Source organism: Dendronephthya gigantea, unplaced genomic scaffold, assembly GCF_004324835.1.
Source record: "Dendronephthya gigantea isolate DGI-Jeju-01 unplaced genomic scaffold, DenGig_1.0 000065F, whole genome shotgun sequence".
Lineage (NCBI taxonomy): Eukaryota > Metazoa > Cnidaria > Anthozoa > Malacalcyonacea > Nephtheidae > Dendronephthya > Dendronephthya gigantea.
In genome coordinates, this window is record NW_021163075.1 from 1,019,450 (window position 1) to 1,042,298 (window position 22,849).

The 22,849-nt window shown below is 36.2% G+C and overlaps 1 protein-coding gene across 2 annotated transcripts in view; it reads right to left on the reverse strand.

The window, feature by feature from the left end:
* Nucleotides 1-383: 383 nt before the first annotated feature.
* LOC114530693 overlaps nt 384-22,849 on the reverse strand; it is a 38,156-nt gene continuing 15,690 nt past the window's right edge. Inside the window, exons 11-43 of one of the 2 annotated variants that reach the window (XM_028552302.1) lie at nt 22,691-22,785; nt 21,121-21,249; nt 20,586-20,691; nt 20,057-20,235; nt 19,750-19,953; nt 19,215-19,316; nt 18,593-18,881; nt 17,448-17,645; nt 17,087-17,324; nt 16,556-16,715; nt 16,113-16,304; nt 15,647-15,810; nt 14,916-15,048; nt 13,838-13,939; nt 13,212-13,365; nt 12,830-13,082; nt 12,020-12,041; nt 11,336-11,520; nt 9,750-9,856; nt 8,244-8,378; nt 7,737-7,932; nt 7,118-7,266; nt 6,578-6,772; nt 5,834-5,991; nt 5,333-5,450; nt 4,909-4,998; nt 4,701-4,796; nt 4,374-4,463; nt 3,833-3,985; nt 3,435-3,690; nt 2,831-3,000; nt 1,050-1,919; nt 384-881 (exon numbers count right to left, since the gene is read on the reverse strand). In XM_028552302.1, coding sequence (XP_028408103.1) covers nt 445-881; nt 1,050-1,919; nt 2,831-3,000; nt 3,435-3,690; nt 3,833-3,985; nt 4,374-4,463; nt 4,701-4,796; nt 4,909-4,998; nt 5,333-5,450; nt 5,834-5,991; nt 6,578-6,772; nt 7,118-7,266; nt 7,737-7,932; nt 8,244-8,378; nt 9,750-9,856; nt 11,336-11,520; nt 12,020-12,041; nt 12,830-13,082; nt 13,212-13,365; nt 13,838-13,939; nt 14,916-15,048; nt 15,647-15,810; nt 16,113-16,304; nt 16,556-16,715; nt 17,087-17,324; nt 17,448-17,645; nt 18,593-18,881; nt 19,215-19,316; nt 19,750-19,953; nt 20,057-20,235; nt 20,586-20,691; nt 21,121-21,249; nt 22,691-22,785 — 6,125 coding nt within the window. In that variant the 3' untranslated portion in view covers nt 384-444. Of the gene's footprint in view, nt 882-1,049; nt 1,920-2,830; nt 3,001-3,434; nt 3,691-3,832; nt 3,986-4,373; nt 4,464-4,700; nt 4,797-4,908; nt 4,999-5,332; nt 5,451-5,833; nt 5,992-6,577; nt 6,773-7,117; nt 7,267-7,736; nt 7,933-8,243; nt 8,379-9,749; nt 9,857-11,335; nt 11,521-12,019; nt 12,042-12,829; nt 13,083-13,211; nt 13,366-13,837; nt 13,940-14,915; nt 15,049-15,646; nt 15,811-16,112; nt 16,305-16,555; nt 16,716-17,086; nt 17,325-17,447; nt 17,646-18,592; nt 18,882-19,214; nt 19,317-19,749; nt 19,954-20,056; nt 20,236-20,585; nt 20,695-21,120; nt 21,250-22,690; nt 22,786-22,849 lie in introns of both variants that reach the window. The other variant, XM_028552300.1, reaches the window with a different exon arrangement.

Here is a 22,849-nt window from a genome sequence, read left to right on the forward strand (position 1 = left end):
GCACGGTCGCTCCACATTCGTAGGCAGGTGATATGCTCAAAAACACCTCGTGATGCATGTTTTCAGTTTTAAATACCACCTATTACAACAGAAAGGTACCTAGTCTAAGAAAAATAACAATTAAAGATCTTTTCTCGTCTAAAAGTTTGCAAAGATTTGAAAGTTTAAAAATTTGCAAGGAAGAGACTGATGTCTTTATAAAAAATATATATTGTGATAAAAGAGATCAAATCTATGCTGAATCATATCATTATTGTACAGCGAATGCTATTCTATGAAAAACGACCCTCGGGACCCTTCAGGACCCTCTACTGTTTATCAATATGAACTGCAGTTAACTAACTTTTTATAAGTTAAAGAAATTCTTAAAAACGTTTTTTAAATTCTTACTCTAAATTCTTATACAAAATAAAAAAGATAAAGACAGGAGCATTTTCAATGCTTTTATAACTCAGATTCCGCCCGTTTGCTTTCGTTTGTTCCACTGCAGGCATTTTTTGGCATCGGATATGCTTGAACAGCAAAATTTTCATAGACAGTTTTATTGACTGACGGAGTGATATTTCTCCACTTACGACATTTAATAAAGACAATTCCAACGACAAGAAGAAATACCAGTGCAAAACCTGCAGACATGCCTGCAATTGTTGTTGACCGTTTGTACCAACTTTGTGATGGTGATGCCGAGGGCGCGTCGTTTTTAGTGGTTGTAATCGTACTTGTTGTTATCGAGGGCGCAACGTTTTTAGTGGTTGTAATCGTTGCTCTTGTAATCGTACCTGTTTTTTTAGTTTCATGAGCTGTTGTTCCTGTTGTAACGGTTTCATGAGCTACTGTACCTGTTCCACCACTTTCGTGGGAAAATGTGCTGGTGGGCTTACCTAAAAGTAAGAGTAAGTGATGTTACAGCATGCTATATATACCGGTACACCAGGCAACGTTAAAAAATGAAATAGATAAATTTTATATCTTGTAATGTTTTCTTTCAACACCATTTGCTGGTCTTACGATTATTCGAGGGTGATGATTTAGAGAAAGATTTATTTTACCTGTAGCAGTTGTAGACACTTTTTCCACTTCGTCATATACATATACAGTAATCTCAATTTTCGTTGAACATTTAGGCAAACCCATATCACTTGCGATAATTATCAAGTTATATTCACGAACACTTAATTTTCTAGCGACGGTCACTGTGCCATTTACTTCGTCGATGTTGAAATCATCGCTACGATTACCTTTAGATGACATGGCGTATTTTACTTGACCATTGGGACCACTATCAGCATCAACTGCAGATACCTCAGCCAAAAAGGTTCCTGGGCCTGATTTGTTTGTTAAATGAAACCACCTTTTTAAAGGTGACTTGAAAATGGGGCAGTTGTCGTTCGTGTCCTCGATTGCTACATGCAGATAAGCCAAAGCAGATTTAGGTGGATAACCTTTATCGGAAACTAGGATGATTATCTCGAGGAGACGAGGTGCAGAACTCTCATAGTCAAAAACCGAAGACGTGAAAATTTCACCAGACATGCTGTTGATTGTAAACAATGGTTTCTGGATTTTAAAAAATGGTTTTTGGTTCAGATAACCACCTAGCATGTACACTATTTCTCCGTTCAGGCCGGTATCCGCATCGCTCGCGTGAACTTTAACGACTTTCGTTCCAACCGGACTATTTTCCAACACAGATACATTGTATAATGTTTCATTGAAAGTTGGAGTGTGTAGGTTTTCTTGTGCGGTGAAGTTACATGCAATTCCATCCCAACCGCGGTAACACAGGCAGGTATTCAGTGAAACACAAATACCTTGGTTATTGCAGTGGTTTAGTTGGGAACAGTCACCAAGGTTGCACGCTGGCCCTTGCCACAAAGGATCGCATTCGCACGTATCATAACCTGTACAATTCCCGTGTCCTGTGAATAATAATTATCAGTTATTTGGATGAGGTTGATGTCCAGTTTTATACATATGCTCGCAGCTTTGGTGTATACAATGAAGTATGATAAGGTGGCAACTAAGTTTATAATATTTACACTTGACACATTATCATTATCGACGAAAAATATATAATATATAGTATAAAACAGAAAAAAACTTCATAACTATATGAACATGATATTTTGCTTGCTGCATCGGAAATGCGTAAATTTTGTTAAATCTTGATAATTCAATCTGATATTTCACACTCTCAAACAATAATAGAGTTGTTTATAAAAAAACAGAGAAAACTATGTCGGCAGGAGGCTGCAAGTAATTTCAACGTACCCAACACGCAGAAATGTATAGCCTTAAAGCAGAATATAAAGTCAATTTAAAATGGAATTGCCCTCTTTTGAGAGATGTAAATTTGGCAAGTAGCGAACTTTTGTCTTTATTACAATCCATGGCATTTCTTACACTTACATTTCACACTAATTTACATCCCTTAAAAGTAAATTGCATTGCAAGTTGCAAGAAAAATTGCACCGTGTAACATGGCCTTAAAGGACCGAACGTTTTTGTTCATTTTGGTCCTCTGCCTGCCATGCTAGTAATTCTAGAGAAATTTGTGAAACAAGAAAAGAAGCTTTATATTATTTCGAAAGAAAAGTCAACGTTGTATAGAATTCTGTTTAACCTAAAATACCCAGCAAAATATTATCACGGAATAGAACCCTAAACTTCGATCAGGTGATATTGTGTAATTTGTTAGACATTGCGCAAAAACTGAATCCAGTATATAAAATGATGACTGTTGGTGACTTTTAAGCATTGGACGCCAATTCATAATTACTGTTACCATTGCCCTATCATCCCAAGGACAGATTTTTTTCACTTATTTTACCTGAACAGTAATTGACGGCTTCGCAGGAAGGAAGAGAACAGTCAGTTCCACCATATCCTATGTCACACTCGCATAGGTTAGCCTCGACACATTCGCCATGATCAGAACAGTTATTGAGGAAGGAACACAACGGAATACTACAGTCTAGTCCACTGTACCCGTTATAACATCTGAAACGCGGAAAAATAATACGAAACTATAGCTAATAATGAGACAGTTTCAGAAGAATAAGAAACGTGAGCGAAAAAATTAACGGCTATAATGTAGTGAAAACTGTCTACTATAACATATTAAACCTACAGCAATGCCCATTATAATCTTTCACCCAAATACAACGGGTCATTCAACCAATACCTTCGGCTTTCTTGAAAATCATAGCCTGGGCTAACATTGATATGTATCATCAATGTTTGATATCATTGGAAGTTGTTCTCAAAATCCATACTATAGAAATTTGCTATACCTTATATTTCATATAATATGAGTATGGAAATAGCAATTAGTATTGACATTATAAATTCCATACTATTTCCAACGAGAATCCATACTATCTCCATGATAGGAATTTTGAAGAATAAATTCCAGTCCATTTCATATCAATTACCTGCATGTCATATTTTCGCCAGGCTTCTCTTGCATGCACGCGCCGTTTCCACTGCAATTTCCTAGATGCTCGCAGTATGCTATGTCTGCACAATCGGGACCGGAAAACCCCGGATAACAACGGCAGACATTCGACACCACGCATTCACCTTGACCAGAACAATGGTTCCTTTCCTCGCAGTCAGCAAGTGCACAACTCTCTCCAGTCCAACCGGTATCACACACGCACAAGTCAATATCAACACATTGGCCACCCCCTTGAAAATTATTTCATGATTATTAAAATAAATGGATAAGCCAGAGGGTGAAATTAACACAAGAAAACACAAATAAAACTGAAAAATGATAACACAAGCTAAATTGGAGACAAATAACACAAGTAAAAGTGGGGGAAATTACCTGAGCAATAATCCAAAGTTGCACAAGAGGGTAAAGTGCAGTTCTCACCGGTCCAGTCACGGTCACATTTGCAAACGTCATAATCGACACAAATACCTTTGCCAGAACAATCAGATACGTTGGAACAGGTAGGAACAATGCTGCAATCCCGCCCTGTGGTAAAATTTATTTGAATATTTTCTAAGTGGGAAAAACGTACAAAGCGATAAAAGTGCATTTTAAATATTCATCGCCAAAATGACCTTAAAATTTCATTTTGGGAGGGGTGTGCCCACGATAGGCGGCAATTTCCAGCAGGGAGTAGTGTAACCCAGCACCATACGAAAATAGAAACGTTCACCCAATTAACATTTATCGCCTCTATTTTAACGTTTTTCGCTTTATATCTGCCTGGGAACGTACTGCAGGCACAGTAGTTGCCTGTACGTAGAAGAATTTTTAAGCAGGTCCCCAATTATGAATTATGATGAATGAACCGGGCTCGTGTAGATTAGGTAACCCACCTTGGTGATGTAAATATGCATGACTGTGTTTATCTTACCAATGAATCCGTCATTACAGCGACATAGATCAGTTCTCCGGCAAACTCCGTGTTTAATACTTGTACAATTCCCAACGTTAAAACATGTTGCTAAAATACATTATTCAGAAGGGAATTAACATATGGTATCAGGGAACTAATTATTGTACTGAGCTAGACCATTTGGTCGCTGTTCCAGTTTGAGGTGAAAAACTAAGTGCGCTCAACTTGATTTCGCATCAGATTTTGTTTATTTAAATCGCCGTGAAATTGTCGAGATATTTGTTTACGTTTGCCGATGCACCCTGTAAACATACTCGGGTTTATGAGACCGTTAAATGCACCCACCTTTCATATCACAGCTATGTCCTTCCCAACCATCCATACAATGGCAAAATCCCTTAACACATTCTCCATTCGTTATATTGCAATTGGAACAGTTACCTAGAATTTAGAAGCCCTGGAATTAGTTACCAAATTAGTTGGATCCAGTAAATAGCTGGTAAATGAGTTTTGTAATTGTTTTAAAACAGTTATTGTCGTTTGCATGGATTACCTATCTCGCAACTTTTCCCAGACCATCCTGCCATACAAAGACAGGTAGAGTTAAGGCATCTTCCCTTGCCAGAACACTGATTGGGGCAGTCTAAAGGTAAATAAAAATGCCCACTTTCTTGCTTTTGTTTTTGTCTTCCTGTTTTCAAGATAAGCCATTGTCGAATTGTGTATAATCATGCAGTCGATGAACAATGATTGCTAAATGTTCAGGTTCTTATTTTTACAAGTCTGAGTATTAACAGAATTCTTTCTTGTCTATTTGTTTATACATAACCATCAAAGGTGAAGAAAATCTTTCTAAAAAATTCTAATTCTATCTAATTGGTAAATTATAAGAGGCGAATAATGAATTGTAATATAAATTCTAAGAGGCTTAGTACTAATAAATTGATGATGGTATACTGGAATGTCTTAGATAGTACCTGGCTTCATTTCCTCTTGGTCTGCAAGGGATGTGTCATTAGTCACAGCCACGTCGTAGATGCAGCTCTTCAACAAACCGTTTGCAAGGCCACGATTGGAGCAAGTCTCAACCGCTTTCTAAAAGAAAAAGAAAAGCAAGCATGGCACTATTCATATTCAAAGTACACTCGGTTTGGGGGACATTCAAACGCCTATCTTCCAGTAATGACCTTCGAATCGGTAAATAAAACAGTTAAACTAGCTTCAACGCGTTGTTGCGCGTAAGCTACATCAATAGCGAGCACAATTCTATGATATCGAGATAAAACAGGCCTTCCATGCAGCTAGGTAAACCATTTTTCGTACCATCAGACATTGAGACTTCCAGAGAAGTAAAAACTACTAATTACTCATGGTCAAAGTGGTCAAACCAAAACAGTGTATGGGTATATGTAGCAATTATGCCTGATGTGCTATTGAAAGTTCATATGTCTACACCTTAAGCAAATAAAATGTCTTACCGCGACGATGAACTGATTTATACCATCCAGTGTGTAAAGTGGACTATAGTGTGGGTCGTTGTAGGAAGAATCCATGACATCGTCAACGTGGAAATTTGTTGAATTCCAAGACCACGACCCACGGAGACCAGAATTATGACGGAGACTTGTTATTGCCCCTAAAATTTGCACCAAAAGAATCAACACTTGAACTGCAATGTACCTAATTTTTATCTATCATTGATTTAAAATTATTTTCATTAAACCATATAGCTATTTTAATATTCATATTGATTATATCTCCAGTAATCAATGGCCAATTCTCCAATGTCATTGGCTAAGAGGAGTGCGATTTGAGCAACAATTTTACCCTTGCTCACAGCTAAGTTGTATCTGTAGATTACAGAAGACACACAATTAATAAGGAATCATAAGAACTAAGTCGTGCAATTTATTCTCAAATTATACTCGTGGTTAACAAATCAACCTCCGGATATGCAGTCGTTTGTTTTGTAATCACCCGTATAATTTTGACATTACTATGCACTCCTATTCGTTCTATTGCCCCTATTAATTTTGGCAAAGTAAAAAATCACATGTCCGCAAACAGCGGTTGTTATCGTCGTTGTTTACATCATTTTACACTGCAACAGCAGTTGGAAAAAAAGCGAAAACCGATGTCGATGTCAAACTGGTAAAGCCTGGCAGACAAGGCTACTTTAATGCATTGTTGATGATTTGCGATTATTGTGAAGTTGGCCTTACATGAGTTGCTGAACTGGACTGCGTCAGAGAAGAGCTCTCCATTTGGTCCAGTGAAGTCATTTGAAGTGTTTTTATCCATAAATCCACAAAGACCTTCTGTTTTCCCTTTGAAATCCACCCCGAGTGCGTATAGAACATTCAAATATTGTCTTTTCATCACATCACTGTAACGCACGTCAATTGTCACCGTGACTCCTTGAAACAAAATATATCATTCAATATTTGTACAGTTACAATGCTGCATACGCTCAAAACCTTATATTTCATCATGCAGATATACTAAAACTTTATACATAAAAGAACGTTGAATAAGCGTGGACAGTACAAAAAAATGAAACCTACTTTTCATTTCTCAGTGATAACTGCATTGACATTTAAAACAAGAATGAAAGCCCGAATATATAACAAAAAACTCTAGTCGGAAACACGACTTAGCTCACTACTTAGTTTAATAGCAAATAACAGGAATAAAAGTTTTTCTCAATCTATTATGTAGTAAGAGAAAGACAAATGTGTCAGTCAGCATAATTACTAGCATACCTGATTCAAACTGAAGCGAAATGAGTATAACTGCCGCTTCTTGCGAATCAAAACTAAACGTTTCTTGAGCACTTAGACTGACAGTTCCATTGTTGAGCGTCACTGTCTGTCCCGAGTAACTTGAAATATTAACTAAAGACCCATCAATCCTGAAAGAAAATGATTGAAATTTTGTTGTTCCTAGTCGGTACATTGTGCATTTGTTTTCCAATGGTCTTTTATTGTAGTCTGGTTGATTGGTCGTCATGCATTTGTTTTTTGTTTGACTGCTTCTGGTTTATTTTGTATTAGTTCGTTTGTATGTTTGTTTGTTTGTTTGTTTGCTTGTTTGTTTTTTTGTTTGTTTGTTTTTTGTGTAACTAGTTCTATTTGGGTTTTTGGCGTTTCCTGTTGATCTGGTTGTTGTATTTTTTGTTAAATCATTTATGCGTTCTACTTGATAAACCTTTGTCAATTTTAATTGAACATTTGTAGGATTATTTTATATGAATCATTTCCTCGTTTCATTTGTTCCATTTTTATGGTTTACTATGCTTCAGTGTTAGTTTGATGATTATTTTTTTAATGTAATCTTGATTGGGAGATAACGAATATGAAAAAATGATAAAAATAATCGTACCGTATATTAGGCAACTCCCGAGGTCGGCTATAATTCAAAGTCATCACAGTCAACACACTCATCCCAGCTTTCACTGAGACACCACCAATCAACGATGCACGTTGATAGGCAAAGAAACGAAACTGTATACCAAAGTCACTTTCCACACTTTTGCATGCCCAGTACTCGCCAATGCCGAAGTAATCGAATTCAATTCCTTTTTAATAGAAGTTTGTAAATAATTTAATTGCATATCAATTATGGCATTCAATATGGAATTTAGGGGCTGTTGTTCCATGAGCCCCGTTGCCCGAGATTTAGCTAACAAAGCGTGAGATAATTTTGAGGTATTAGACCTATGAAACCAAACAACAATGTGCTATTATTGTACTAGTCATTTTACGCTTCGTTAAATCTCAGATAACTGGGCTCATATGAACAGCCCCTTGACTCCATTTTCTGGGACAGTGCCCTTTCTAATGTTTTTCTTAAAAGCCCACAAATTTTATACTAAAATCTACGCTTTACCGTCAAGAGTTTGAAGGTGCGGATCTCCTCCGTTGTTTGAACGATCTCTTTCTTCACAACACTTTCCTACCCAACCTGGGAAGCAAGAACAACGAGATCCCAAGGGCGTACACTCAGGGATACCATTCTTGCATTCTACCAAAGATAAAATATCTTTCAATATAATGATCCAGTGCCATAACAGATCTTTTTTGTTAAAACAATAAAAAATAAAAGATTTAACAATTATTGAATGAGGTTGAACGTAATATGAAGGACTATCAATCGGCTTATCTCACTTGTTTGAATGCTTCTATATTTCTCTTACAATGTCCTTAGATGAACAAACAAACAAAAGTTCACGCGCGAACAGCGATCAATGAAAAGCCTCTTATATATTTTAGAATGGAAAATTGAAAGGCCATAGATGGACTGAGCGTAACTGTTTTTAATATAAAGTGTAATCTATGTTTATTTAAGGGGTTAGAGACTGTTGTAAGTGTTTTGTTAACAAATAAACGCACGCCATACAATGAAAGAGAAATTTCAATATTGCACGAGGCCGTATCGAAATTTCGAGCAATATTGAAATTTCGAGTTCATTGTATGGTCAGCAAGTGGGTTCATTTGTGAACAAAATACGAACATAAAGCTTCTAAGGCCCTGTTCATATGAGCCGGGTTGGCCCGCTTTGCCGGGCTGACTCGCTAGAGGCGAGATCCCGCTTCCTGAGGTTATTTCTATATGTTTTTGAAATTTGATTCACATGGAGAGCGGGCCAGCCCGCTTTGGCGAGATCTCGCTTGAGCGAGGCGAGATCTCGGCAAAACGGGCTCATATGAACGCACTATATGCGGGCTAGCCCGTAAACCGGGCTGAAAATCGTTGATCGCTTTCTCTACAAATATACCTTCATAGCATCATTTCGCCATTTTATACGTATTTGCAAACCAAAAGAACACAATACATTTCAAAAATTAACGAAATATATCTGCCCAAAACCGCTGTAATCGATGCAAGCAACATTTTTCGATTTGTGTAGCATCAACAAATTATGTAACGCTACCCGGCTAGCCCGCCTCATGTGAGTAAGAAAATAAACCAGCCCGGCAAAGCGGGCCAGCCCGGCTCATATGAACAGGGCCTAACACTTTTAATGTACAATCCGAGTTCATTGATTGCTGCATTGAAGATTTAAGCTTCGCTGCAGGCTTTCATTTTTGAATAAACCACGATTTTCATTGGTTATTACGAATAAATTATGATTCCATGATCTGTCGCCAGGCGACAAGAAACCACGTGAGCGATTTTGACCAATCGCATGGGTAGATTTAGGCCAATGCACGAAGATAGTATATTAAATATGCATATACATAAATGGATCTATGCATATCTGATATGGCGGAGATATCTTGAAATGTTCGGAAATGTCCTGAAAACTTATAAAGTTAAAAACAATCTGTAAAATGCTTTGTAAATATAGCCACGCGGTCCTCACAAGCATTGAAGAAAAGACTTTCTTAATACCTGAACAGCCTGGGATATCTGGTTGGGAGCAATTATTTCCTTTCCTCCCCAAAACACATATTGGAGGATTTCCGTGTGTGTCCGGCTTTGGTGGATCTCTTGAAATGCTATGACAAGTAAAAGTTGAGACTTTTTATCTTCACATGCTCTAGAAATGGGAATAGAACTGGCGCGAGCGTGCTTTTAGCGAGATATATTTAAGAAGTAGAAAACATTTTCCGTGTTTCTATACAGTTATAGAAACACGCGTGGGAGTTTGGGAGAACGAGAAATAATTCCAAACTCCCACAAGTGTTTCTATAAATGTATAGAAACACAGCAAAAAATGTTTTCTATTTCTTTTATAATATAACTCAATAAAAACATTTTGTGCAAATATTGTAATTCGATTCAATTACAAATTCTCATTACATCGCTTCGCTTGCCAAGTTCGGCGGGAAAATCCCCGTGTTTCTATACAGTTTTAGTATACACCCGACTATCGTCTATTACAAATCCTACATTCTGATTGGCTACTCAACCATTGTCTATTCGTGATGGTGCATGCTTGGGAAAAATTTCGCTCGCGCGACCGTATAAAATTGAATTATTTTTCGGTGTAATTGCGGTGTATCGATTATTTTCTCGAAATTAATATACCTAGGTACAGGGTGTATACTAAAACAATTAGACAACTCGCCTTCGTTGTCTATGAGCGAATAGTCAACTCAGGCTTCGCCTTCGTTGACTATTCGCTCATAGACAACTCGGACTCGTTGTCTAATTGTTAAATAGAAACATGGTTCTCAACGAATCAACATACTATAAATGTTATATTATAAATATTATATTGAATATAGCAAAAACTGGTGGGCTGTTTAATTTTAAGTCCCTGTACACGGGGCAAATTCTCTTGTAACTTGAAATGTAATTCAACTTTTTAAGAGACGTGAAGTGTAAAAAACGGCCTTGAGCATGTCATTTAACATGTCATGTGGAAAACAACGTTTTATTCTTCTAGCTTTTTCAAATATCACATGTATAAGGATTTAGACTTTTACGTGCGTATGAAAAACGCGACATTGGAAAGCAGCCCTTATAATTGTTATATGACAGTTGTAGAAAACGTTTTACGTGCGACAATTGAAATTTTTAAGACAGAAATCTACGACGGTCTGAAAGTCTAAAAATCTGTGTTTTAAATTTAGAACCATGCACCTTAAATGAGATGGACTTCAAATTTTACTCTTACAAGCTATGTGTAAAGATGCAAAACATCCTTCTTCATTGAACACATGAAAAAGGATTTTTCATTTTGACAAAAAAGTATGGATATAAGCCATAACGCAAGAACGAGCCTATTGGTTTTACCCCCTGAGCCTCGTTCTCGTGTTATGGCTTATTTCCGCATTTATTGGTCAAAATAAAAAGTTCTTTTTTATGCGTGTGTTGAAGAAGGATGTTTTGTAACTTCGTACGTGAGAGTAAACTTAAAAGCCATCTTATTTAAGGTGCATGGTTCTAAATTTAAATGATAACGTTGTGACGTAATTATCGAAAAGGTCTATTGTAATTCAGCAATTAATGATTCATTTGATGTCACGAACCTGCCGGTGGAGTTAGTACCCGAGCTTCCGCCTTCACCGGAATTTCCGCCTGTACCGGAATTTCCACCTGTACCGGAATTTCCACCTGTACCAGAATTTCCACCTGTACCACTACCGCTGTTACCTCCATCTGAGCCACCAGGGTTTGCTGTGGTATGAGTCGTGGACATACATTTACAATTACTCTATATAAAAACACGGCATTTTCGTATTTCATATATACTGCCTTCTTGAAGAAGAAAATTTTAACCAATTGTTGTTTAATCTGCTGTTCTTATTTGAGTACCGTAATGTAGCACTAGAACGTGCGTGTCTAGTAAGCGCAATCAAACATGCGATTCCCAAAAACAATCTAAAACCTCCGTATATAACTATTTAATACTGCATGCTGTAAGTTAAGGACTTAAGCGCTGAGTTGCTTGCAAAATAGCTCTGCACGTCATGCACGCATTATCCGGTTATCGGTTTAAAGATATCTCGCAATAAAGAAGGATTCTCCTGATCTGACCATGAGCAATAAAGACAAAGAAATTTTTGGTTGAAAATGAATATTTGTGTTAACCTGGTTACAGCATCTGACCAGCTCATACTATAGTGCGTATAAAATAACATCATTTAACAAAGAGATTGCATGTGAATAAGCTGAAGTTTACATTACCTGAATGAATCATGAATTTACATTACCTTATCGCACGGTAAACAAATGCTATAAAGTAAAAGAAGTATGTGTTAAATCTATTGTTTATTGAAATAAAGCTAACAGCTGAGAGTATGTCAGAGTTCTATGTGTAGAACAACTGGTCCGACTTATTAAAATAACATATTTATATAGTCTCCGAAAAATGTTTTCCTAAACATAAATTTAGTATGCCAAGCCAGAAAATATATATATTTACACATCACCCATACGTATCAGTATGCATGGTAATAAATGAATAAATAAAGTTAAGAACTATAGTTAGCTAATTTCAGAAGGGGAAATACTTTTTGATGTCGCCACTAGAAACAAAGAATTTTCACGAATAGTTTGAAAAAACGATCACTATAGAAAGTTCTACTGTTCTTATAACGACAGCTATTTTGAATGGAGATGCATTATGGGTTATTCAGAGTAAATTTCGCATCTTCAAAGCGGTTAAAAAGACACAAAGAACCATTGACGAAATTTCTTTCAAAATTCTTTGATAAACAGTTTCTCCAGGGCAATGAAGAAGTATTAACCTGTATATTTCATGAGTAAAGAGAATACTAGAAATCCTACTTCAGTCGAAACCTTTCATGCGAATTTTTCCGTGCATATCACATTACACATATCACATTCTCTCATTATTCTTTTAACAAAAATAAGAGCAAGTATTTCGCTAATATATCTGATGCACAGCCCCTCAATTATCCTGAATCACCCGCAATGCTTTGCGTTAAACTTAAAATTCAACATGGCGTCGCTATCGGTGAATAAGTTGATTGTGATAGCATTCAAATTGATTTACAAACCAATTTTTCCTTGGCCTCGAAAATGCGAAGGAAATCGGACCCAAAGAGTACGAAGAGGAAAAAACGTTTGCAGAAACGTCCGCTGCTATGTTAGAAAAGGTGAAGCTACTTGTGATGCTGGATTTTCCTTCGCGACAAATTGAACTCCCAGGTTCCTCGGTAATTGTTCTTTTAAATGGCCAGGACACACCGAGTGCAAGAGATAGTTTACTTTTGTTGGAATCGTAACTGGGACGCGTGTTGAAAAGCTTATCTGCGGCCACATAAAAATAAATTTAGAGTGTTTAATGATGTACTGTCGGCAAGTCTATCGATACGTATAGTTACAGAAAATCTTAACACGACAGACATAAATATTTTATGAATTCCACCTTATACTCACAAAAAAAACTCTTTACTTTCTCATACGTATTTCGTAGAAACTTTGGAATGGCGGAGACTCTTAGCTCGACCCTAGGAACCATTTGAGCGTACATTTCTATCGAGGAACCAGTAGAACGCTGTGTGTCGGATTTATCAGACAAAACAGTACTACCCTTAAAAATTCAAGCAGGTGTGCTATTAGAGTTTTTGTCTTATATATATATATATATATATATATATATATATATTATAATATATATATATATATATATATATATATATATATATATATATATATATGTATATATATATATATACCGGAAAATTTTTCCTGCAACTCGCAACATAGTTTTTCTACCGTTACATCTTAAAAAATCATTTGCGCATGCGCAGAAAAACATTGAATCATTGACGTTTTAAACGAAATAATCTAAGGGCAGTTTTCCTGACGATTGAACTCTTCGATCGACCGTAAAAATTCGCTCAATTTTCTTCTCAATTGTGAGAAGACGATCGAAACGGATTTACTACACCGAAGACGATTCATGCAGGAAAAGAAAATCAGGCGTAAAATTTCGTTACAATCAAACGCTAATAATTCTCTTAAATATGTATATAGCAATATTCATTTAAAGATTTACTCACATCATAATCTAGTGAACAACCGTCGTAGGATATCGAACATTTGCCTTCTACAAAAAATCCTGGTTTTATGAAAAATGTCTGCGATAGCTTTTGCAAACCACCCTACAAAAAGAGAATTTTAAAATAGAATGAAGCAAGCATTTAAAACGATGCATGTACAAAAATTGTCTCGCGGGTTCATGCAGTTCAGCCTTGAGCCTCTTACAAACGAGCAAGTTTTCTATGACAACAAAAATTCTTTATGTAGAACAAAATTTCTGTGACCAAGTTTTTCTTTGACAAGTTTTATTTCCTCGTGTGAACGTGCCAACAAGTTTACTTTGACAATTTAGTTTGCAGCCAGCGATGTAATCGTACAGCAACAACTACCGCATACAAGTGCTCACATTATGTGACAAGTTTTCTTTGTTGACTCATACAGACGAGCAAAATATGTAATTTGACAAAACTAGTCATAGAAAACTTGCTCGTCTGTAAGGCTTTAGGTATACTTTGCTTACAACCCTGAGGTGAGCCACGACTTCAAAGACAGTTCGCCCACCTCGTTAAGTAAAATCCTCGTGAGGTAAAATCTTCAAAGTAAACCTAGCTCACTTGCAAAAGGTTTCCGAGTGAAATGAAAAGGTATTTTAAAAAATCTATTAGCTTTTGATAATTTGAATAGTACATGCGCCGTTCACAAAAGAGAACATCAACACCGCTTAACTAGAGACGCGTAAAATCTTGTATTTTAATGATTTATTCCACCTGGAATGGATAGCACTACCCATCAAACAGTGGTTTTCGATCGGTCTATTACTTTATTTAAACATCAGTAATCTTGAATTAGCGTTCCTCTTTAATAATTGGTAGCTTAAAACTTGAACATCTTTTTAAACATTTGTCATGCATAAGCACAAAATTTCGACTACATTCATAAAGAATAACAAAATTCATAATCGATTAAATATACCACCGAATAGATTTCTATGTCGAGAATCCTTCTAAGTGCTATTTGGCTGAAATATAAGCGGAAGATCATCTGGGAGCAAGTTTATTAACAAGCGTTTATTATTATACTCCGGCATTATTTTCTAACCTGAGTACCCAGCGCTCCTTTTATCTTGACCCCAACTCCTCCGTCAAGCCTGAAGACTATTTCGCAGGGCAGCAAAGCAATAGAAAACGGAATCGTCTTTGGCTTCACTATGCTTAGCTTATCGACAGACCAACTATTGAAAAAGATATTCGTATAATTACCACATAGCTTGTCAGGTTTCTTACGATAAGGGTCAGGGTTTGTCTAAAATTATTCTTTTTTGGAGGTGCAGGCAAGTCTAGCCTTTGGTCGTATATCAAACTCGTCTACCTGCTTTAAACAAGCCGCACAAATATATCAGTAAAATATGTGATCCTGTGTGTGTAAAAGAAGATGGGCTAAGGTACAATCAATGATCTCAATTTTCTTTGAAAAAGTACTTGGCGTTTCGGTTCCCTGTGCCATATGTGCATTGCTTCAACAAGCGGAAAAACTCCTACGACCACAGCTCGCGTTAAAAAGACATTCAGCCTCATATGCTGAATCGGTCTATTTTTCGTGTCTTTTCGTTATAAAATTTACTTCTAACAGATTTATCACAATTCCTAAACATGGATTTCGTTCAATGCCTCAAGCCCAACCTCATACACATGACTTGAAATACACTATTCTTCTCAAATCCCACCTCATGCATTAACAGGGCTTTGAGGAATAAATTCCTTGAGGGAAGGAACTATGGTAATCTGGAGATTTTAATTAATATCACCGGCTCGGGGATTATTTTCACCTACCTATGTATAAAGGAATATATCAATTTAATATTGATTGCTATAAAACCAGACAGCTTTCCACTAATATAAATGTCATCGTCTTCCTCGTTTACGGTAAGTGACACGGCAACAGCGGCGTTCAAAGTGATTAATGGCTCTATTTCAATTTCCCCCATGGCTCCATTCTGAATTTAAAACAATTTATAATTACTAACTTTGATAAACTTCAATTAACAGCTAGCAGAGGTTAAATTTCACCATATTTTTATAATCTCTGAATGGTCAACATGCGGGCTAAATTTTTGCCAAAAGTTTAGTGTTTGCGTAAAAGGCTTTGTCTTTTAAAATTGGCTGTCCTGTCTATGGATTGTTTTCAACAGGGATTTGATTAAATAGATAACAACCAGCTGATAATTTGCAGTATAATTTGAGATTGTTCTGCCTGGTACTCAATAGATGTGTAGAAAAGTTGTGTCAGGATACTCACATACAGAGAAAATCTGCTCCCACCAAAAGAATTATGAAAATCATATTCTGCAGTCGCTCGCCTATCTCTCCGATGTTTCTTATGTATCTGATCAACATCAATATGACCTACAGCAGCTATCCCGTCCGATATCCATTTTACGGTAATAACTTCTACTAACATATAGTCCCCGCTGGTTCTCGAGCCGATAACCTAATTAAAATATCAAAACCATTTAGAATTGCCGTCTAACGACGAACGTTTCATAAAAAATATATAAAAATATCTCTCCAATATTGCGTATAGAACAATAGACGTTCAACCTTTAAATAAACTTTAATATCATACCTCCAGCTCGGACGGAGATACGGGACTGGAATGCGCTCCGGTCATGTGGTACAAATACTTTTTCCGATTGGATAATTTAAAATTAATTTATGCTTTCTAAATATTATTTCACAAACCTTTGCCAACACTGGATAACCTTCCCTTCCGACAATGAGATGGCCGACTTCAATTTTTTCGTTGCCAGAACCGTCCAACTGACCAACAACCACGCCATTGTTATTATCGCCTCCAGAACAGTATACCTCTCCTTCAATTGACGTTCTTCCTTTGATAAATCTGGAGACAAAAATGTTTCTTCGTATGTCGGATTTAAGATTTCGCAAAAATTACAACGAATACAACATGCGAATTACGAGAAATTTTGACGAATTACGTCACATGACATTACGTTAGTGACATAAGTGGTCAGAATAAGAATAACGTATTTTTCAGTTAGGGATGATTTAACTGCGCAAAAGACTTGTAGGTTTATACAAACGGCTCCAGAACTAAGTTAGTTTTCCAGAAAAATTACGCACTCATGTACGGGTGCATTTTTTTCTGCAGATATAAATCAAGAGATCACTTCTTTGATCTCTTATTATACATCGCGTTAAAAACTTGTGTAGGTTAATGACACGTTGAACTCAAAAACAATCCGTATATACCTATTCGTGAGATTAAAGTCTTCTGTACACCTTTCAATTTCAGTTTCCAAGAATATCATGTTCTCGTTTATGTTTTTTTCCAGAACACGCTCGATAAATTCAGGTCTCTCCTTGGAAACAAACACATCTCCCTGACTTATGTTTTGCACTTTGGTCTTGTTCATCACGATATAATACGTTTTTTCAACATTTTCGCCAATTTTGTAAATGTATCCTAGGCATTTGTAGAATGGAGTTCCTTTAAAAAAAAAGTTAGGCTAAATTAAATTCTCACGTCTAAAACTCCATATACAAAATTCTATGAACTGTGAAATTATTCACAAAAAATCTGTTTACATTCAGTTAAGCTTCATATTCTCACCTTCTGATAGCACGTGAACTTTAGATTCATTCAATTTTATTGATCCATTTATCACGCCACTGACATAATCTGAGTTTGGTTCTGTATCTAAAGTTGTTTCGTCAATAATCTGAACTGCTTTTCCCACTTGACCAAAATCTGCGTAGCTAATCACTTCTTTTATTCCTGCCGGTCTGCCAAGTAGGAACGTGAAATTCCCTATTTGATATATTACGAATTTTAATATACAATTTATACGTATATTGGGTGCGACTTAGAGACTCGCTATTTGCGAACGTATACAAGGCTGTATATTTGGAAACTGTGAACTTTCAAAAGGTTCAATCCTAGCTTTATTGATGATTCCATTTTATAGATCGATTTTCCGATATTTCTCGGTAAAGACCGAGCAAGGGAGGTTAAAAAAAGTTTATTATATGGCAAATGGTATTTGACAAAAACAAAAAAAAATTATTTACTTTACCTAAACTGTCTGGAGACGTCTTATTCATTTCAATAGCAATATATTTCTCTTGAGCATTTATTTGTGCCTTTTTCATTCAGAATTTCTCTGTTTTTCATCTCGTAATAGATCGCCGATAACGCCGGTCCATTACGGCAAAGCGCTCATATAATGGACCGCTCAAAATTCTTCTCAGCCAATCACTGAGCTCCCTTTCACCGGAAGTGGCGCTTGCCATTAAATAATTATAGTTATCCACTTTAACAATTTAAAAACTAATTTAACGAACCTCCTTTAAACGTCGACTGAACGTTTCGTTCCAACTATAATAATATTATTATAATGAACTATATATAGGCAACACGACTTCCTCTATCAAAGGACGAAGTGGTAGCTATATCACTGAATCGTCCCTTGTTGCTCTAAAGGCCGATCTACACGATGCGATTAGTCGTATATGATTCTTATCCTGACGTACGTCATACGTATGAAAAAGATTGGTAACGTCACTCTGTCTGTTCATCAGTTTATAACGAAATTTAAAATGTGACATTTTTACACGCATTTTTTTGAATACATACGCCAGCATACGAATCGTATGCGGCTAATCGCATCGCGTAGACCGGCCTTTACCGTTGCACTTTAGTAAAAAAATTGCAAATCCCACGATGGTTCAAAATAACTACAGATTTTGAATGCTTACCTTTTTCTGATGTATCGCTAATTTTGTGCATCAGACCTCCTGCCTGCGCACTTAAAAGCACGTCTCCAACTTTGAGACCAAGCTTTGTGGGTGCAACCAAAACGGTGGAGGAATCATCTTCTCCGGGAAGTTGAATGGGGCAATTGTATATCTTTGTTATTTCTGGATCAACAATCTTCACATTTTTCTTGTAAATAATGTTTTCAACCCGTTTCGGATCCGCATAATCTGGATACACTCTTCCGTCAGGACAACGAGTGTCATTCCATGATCGACACTCCCCTTCCTTCTACAGATAATATTAACAACAATTTCATGAAAACAACAGTAACATACTTATAAAATAACATGTACACGTGTTTTGATTGGCCAAAGCCCGAGTTTGAATCAGGCTTATTTCTTGAACAGAATTTATGGAACTCCTTATGGAAATCAAACTTCGAGCACTATACCTTGTTGTTGTTATTTTATAAAACAATTAATGATTTCTTGTGTTTGGATGGCTGATCCAAACACTTGGAAGTGTTGCTTGAGTTAAGAAAAGCTTGCCAAATACACTGGCCTTTGGCTCGTGTTTCGCGCGCTTTAATATAAATAAGAAAAAAAAAGAGATGTTATATACCACGTTCTTGAAGCACTTCTCAAAATCGTGACATTTTTGACAGGATTCCAGTGTTGTTGTCTCTTCAGATCGGTTACACTGCCTCATTACACAGTCCACGCGCTGTAATTTAAACGTGTTATGATTCGCTCAAAACTGATATAACTAATATAATGATAAACGTTTAACAGGGCCAGGGAAAAAGATTTATGTACAACGCACTAACAAGGGGAATTTCATTTTAGACGAATCAGCAAGTTTGTTTATATTTTCAGTAATCCCACCAGAATTTATCAATTTTGCCTACTTCTGGCAAAAAGGTACATTATTTACCACGTTACATGAAGTAGTAAAAATTCAGACATTCTGACTGTCTTTGTCTAAAAATGTAAAAAGGAAACTCCCTTTGTTGTACGCAGTGAATTCAATAAATTTGTAGCAACAATTTTTTTCTAAATTCAATTGTGCAACATGGAATACCAGATACTCGCAGTCGTTTTGCACAATTTCATAATTATTTGAATTATTTGAATTATTCAAAAATTATTTGAATTACCATAATTTCTTGCGAACATGTGCTAACATTCCCAACCGTGATGCAGTTGTGGTAAAACCAGTCTGGACATTTTGATGAATGTGGGCCTAAAGATGTACCCGCTATGCATTGCTGCGAGCTGTCGCACCAACCACAGTTACCGTCATGGTAACAATCAATACATTTTCGATACTTTCCACAGTCAGAGTAGGTACAGCCTCGACCCTACAAAGATAAAAAAATCTCTGTCACGATAATTATCATTCCCCATATTCATGGGATATACGCTGAGCGTTTGATACAGAAAAAACATATAATGTGCATTTACCAGGTATCCCGCTAAACATTTGCAAACGTTTGGACCAATACAGCGACCATTTCCCGAACAGTTATTCACGTTATTGCACTGAAATTCAGAACAGTCTCTCCCTGTCCATCCGCGGTAGCAAAAGCAAGTTGCTCCAACACAATCTCCGTTGTAGGAGCACCCATTAGGACAGCGAGTAGCTGGATAAATGAAAAAAATATACTAAAGCTTCGAAAGTCATTTGCAAAACACTAAAAGTCTCTTCAAAATAAGATAAAGGAAATTTCTATTTTCACTGTCATGTGTGCATTTCGTGACAAGGTTTGGGTGAAAAAAAGAAGTAAAACAGTGAATAGTATTATCATTTTTTCCCCTTCCCTTCCGCTTACAAGAAGGTCGTCACAAAATCCAATGATATATAAAAGTGCATGCAATTGTATATTGAGAAAACTGGCTATAATACTTATTAAAACGAAACACGCCAGTGTTTCACGAGGTAAATATACCATAAATGATTGGCGCATGTAAAAGCTTGATGATACTAGCTCACCTGCAGTTTGGGTGCAAATGTATGGGTAGTGACTTTTGCATGAAACAACTTGATCTTTCAACTCGTGAGTTCGTACTGTACACTGCTGTTTTGAAGTCTGTTCATTCTCCTTAAAGATACATACATGCAGTAATATTGACACACACTTAAGCATTTTTGTAGCCTATTTTCTTCCAAAATTTGCATGGGTAATCAAATCAACGTTGTCGTCCATGATGTGTTCTAAAGCCTGTTATAAAGCCTTCTATCCCTAATATTTACAAAATACTACATCCAGAGAAATTTACGTATGTTTTATTTACATTTGTAAGAGACGGCTTGGATAAGAACGTAATTAGCGCAATTAAAACTACAACTATAGTTAAAAAGTAGTTAAATAGTGCATGATTAAGTTTTAAATACGCGCATATTGGGTGACGTTTTCACCTAACTATAGTTAACTGATATTGAACTACACCTAACTGATATTTGTCAATATTCAGCTAGGGAGAGCGACCGGCGATATATTTTTAGTATATCCCAAAGATATACATACCAAGTATGCTTCTGTTGTCACCCATATTGGTAGTGGTTTTTCTTTTTCGGATCGTGATTCGTTCAGCGCCATGCTGATAAATCTATTGTCTATTGGTGACAGTGATGAAACCACACGAGCTCCGTGATCCTTAAAAAAATTCCATGTTTTCATGAGAAGGAAATGATAAAATGTTGTTGTCTTAGAGTTACGCCGATCTGAATTGTGTATTTAAACTCCCTGGAAAACCAGAATCAGACTTCACAGTCAACAGTTATTATGTAGATACGAGCCGACACCTGTATAAACTTTTAACATTCTAAATACGCTCGTGTTAAAATTTCAAGCATAAAAGAAGAATAATCGGAAACAAAATTTAAAAACTATTAACTGCTGAATACACTTGGCAGGATAAATTTTGATAGAATTTAAAAACACCACGTGCATTCATGCAAAATTATTTGAATGTTGATGAATCACACTTCTGGGGCCGGTTGTTCGAAAGGCGTTTAGCTTAAACGGTGGATAAGTTCAAAATGGAAAGCAAAACTATTTATTTATTGAACAACTGAGCCGAAATATTTCGATTTAAATAGCTTAATTGTCAATGGAAGTACATATTTAATGCACGAGATGCAGATTTAGTCGTTCACAAGATGCATGAGAGTAATTTTAAACTTTGGCTTATCCACCGTTTAAGCTAAACGCCTTTCGAACAACCGGCCCCTGGGGCCGATTGCAGGAAAGTAGGATAGCGCTATCCGCCGGATAGTAATTTTTTCAATCGCTCTGTAATTTCCCGTGGTTTGGTATATAGCTTTGATTAAATTTTAGTATTCCTAAATTGTTGATCCTCTTTGTTACTGTCAGCTCCAAGTTTTTAATTTATTTGTTATTATGGTATGTTTACAGAGGTTGCACAACCTTTGACAAAAGAAAATTTTAGAAAGTATACAAGAGGAAATGAGGGATTCGCTGGTATATCGGATCGCGCTCTGTTATTAATCACCTTCATTGCTAGATGCTGATTGGCTGAGAAGAGAATTTTAATAATTTTTTTTTTTTTTTAGGTCGGTAAAATCCTATTGGATATCACACCAACCGTTAAAATAGAAATATAGATTAAAAATAAAAGTATATAGTTAAAAATATATAGTTAAAAGTTAAAAGTATATAGTTAAAAGTATATAGTTAAAAATATTTAGTTAAAAATATATAGATTAAAGATAAAGATAAAAGGTCTAAAAAATTCAACATATGTTTATGCATTAAAAAAAGTTGGTTAATTTGTTTAAATTGCGAAAGGCTCTCTGAGCTCACAATCTCCTCTGGGAGGGAATTCCACTCCTTGATCGTGCGGGGGAAAAAAGAGAATTTAAAAACATCTTTAGTAGTTCTAGGAATTCTATATTTAAAACTGTGGCTACCACGTGTTCTGGTCTCATTGTTTAACTGCAAGTAGTTTTCAGTCGAAACATTGGTGAGGTTGTGGGAAAATTTATACAAGAAAGTCAATAATGTTCTGCATTATTTCCCTTGTATTGTACTTACTGCCGGACTCTATTCTACGATTTTTCTCAGTTTTACGTACCTGGCAATATTTCACGGCTTCGTTTAAGGTTTGACTACCTCTTCTGAAGACAAAGCATGTTAAATCGTTTCTCTGCCAGTTTGGAGGACAACTAACTATAGAATTTAAATTGAAGTATATTGAACTAAAGCTTGTTTCCCACTAGGCCAAATTTTTCGA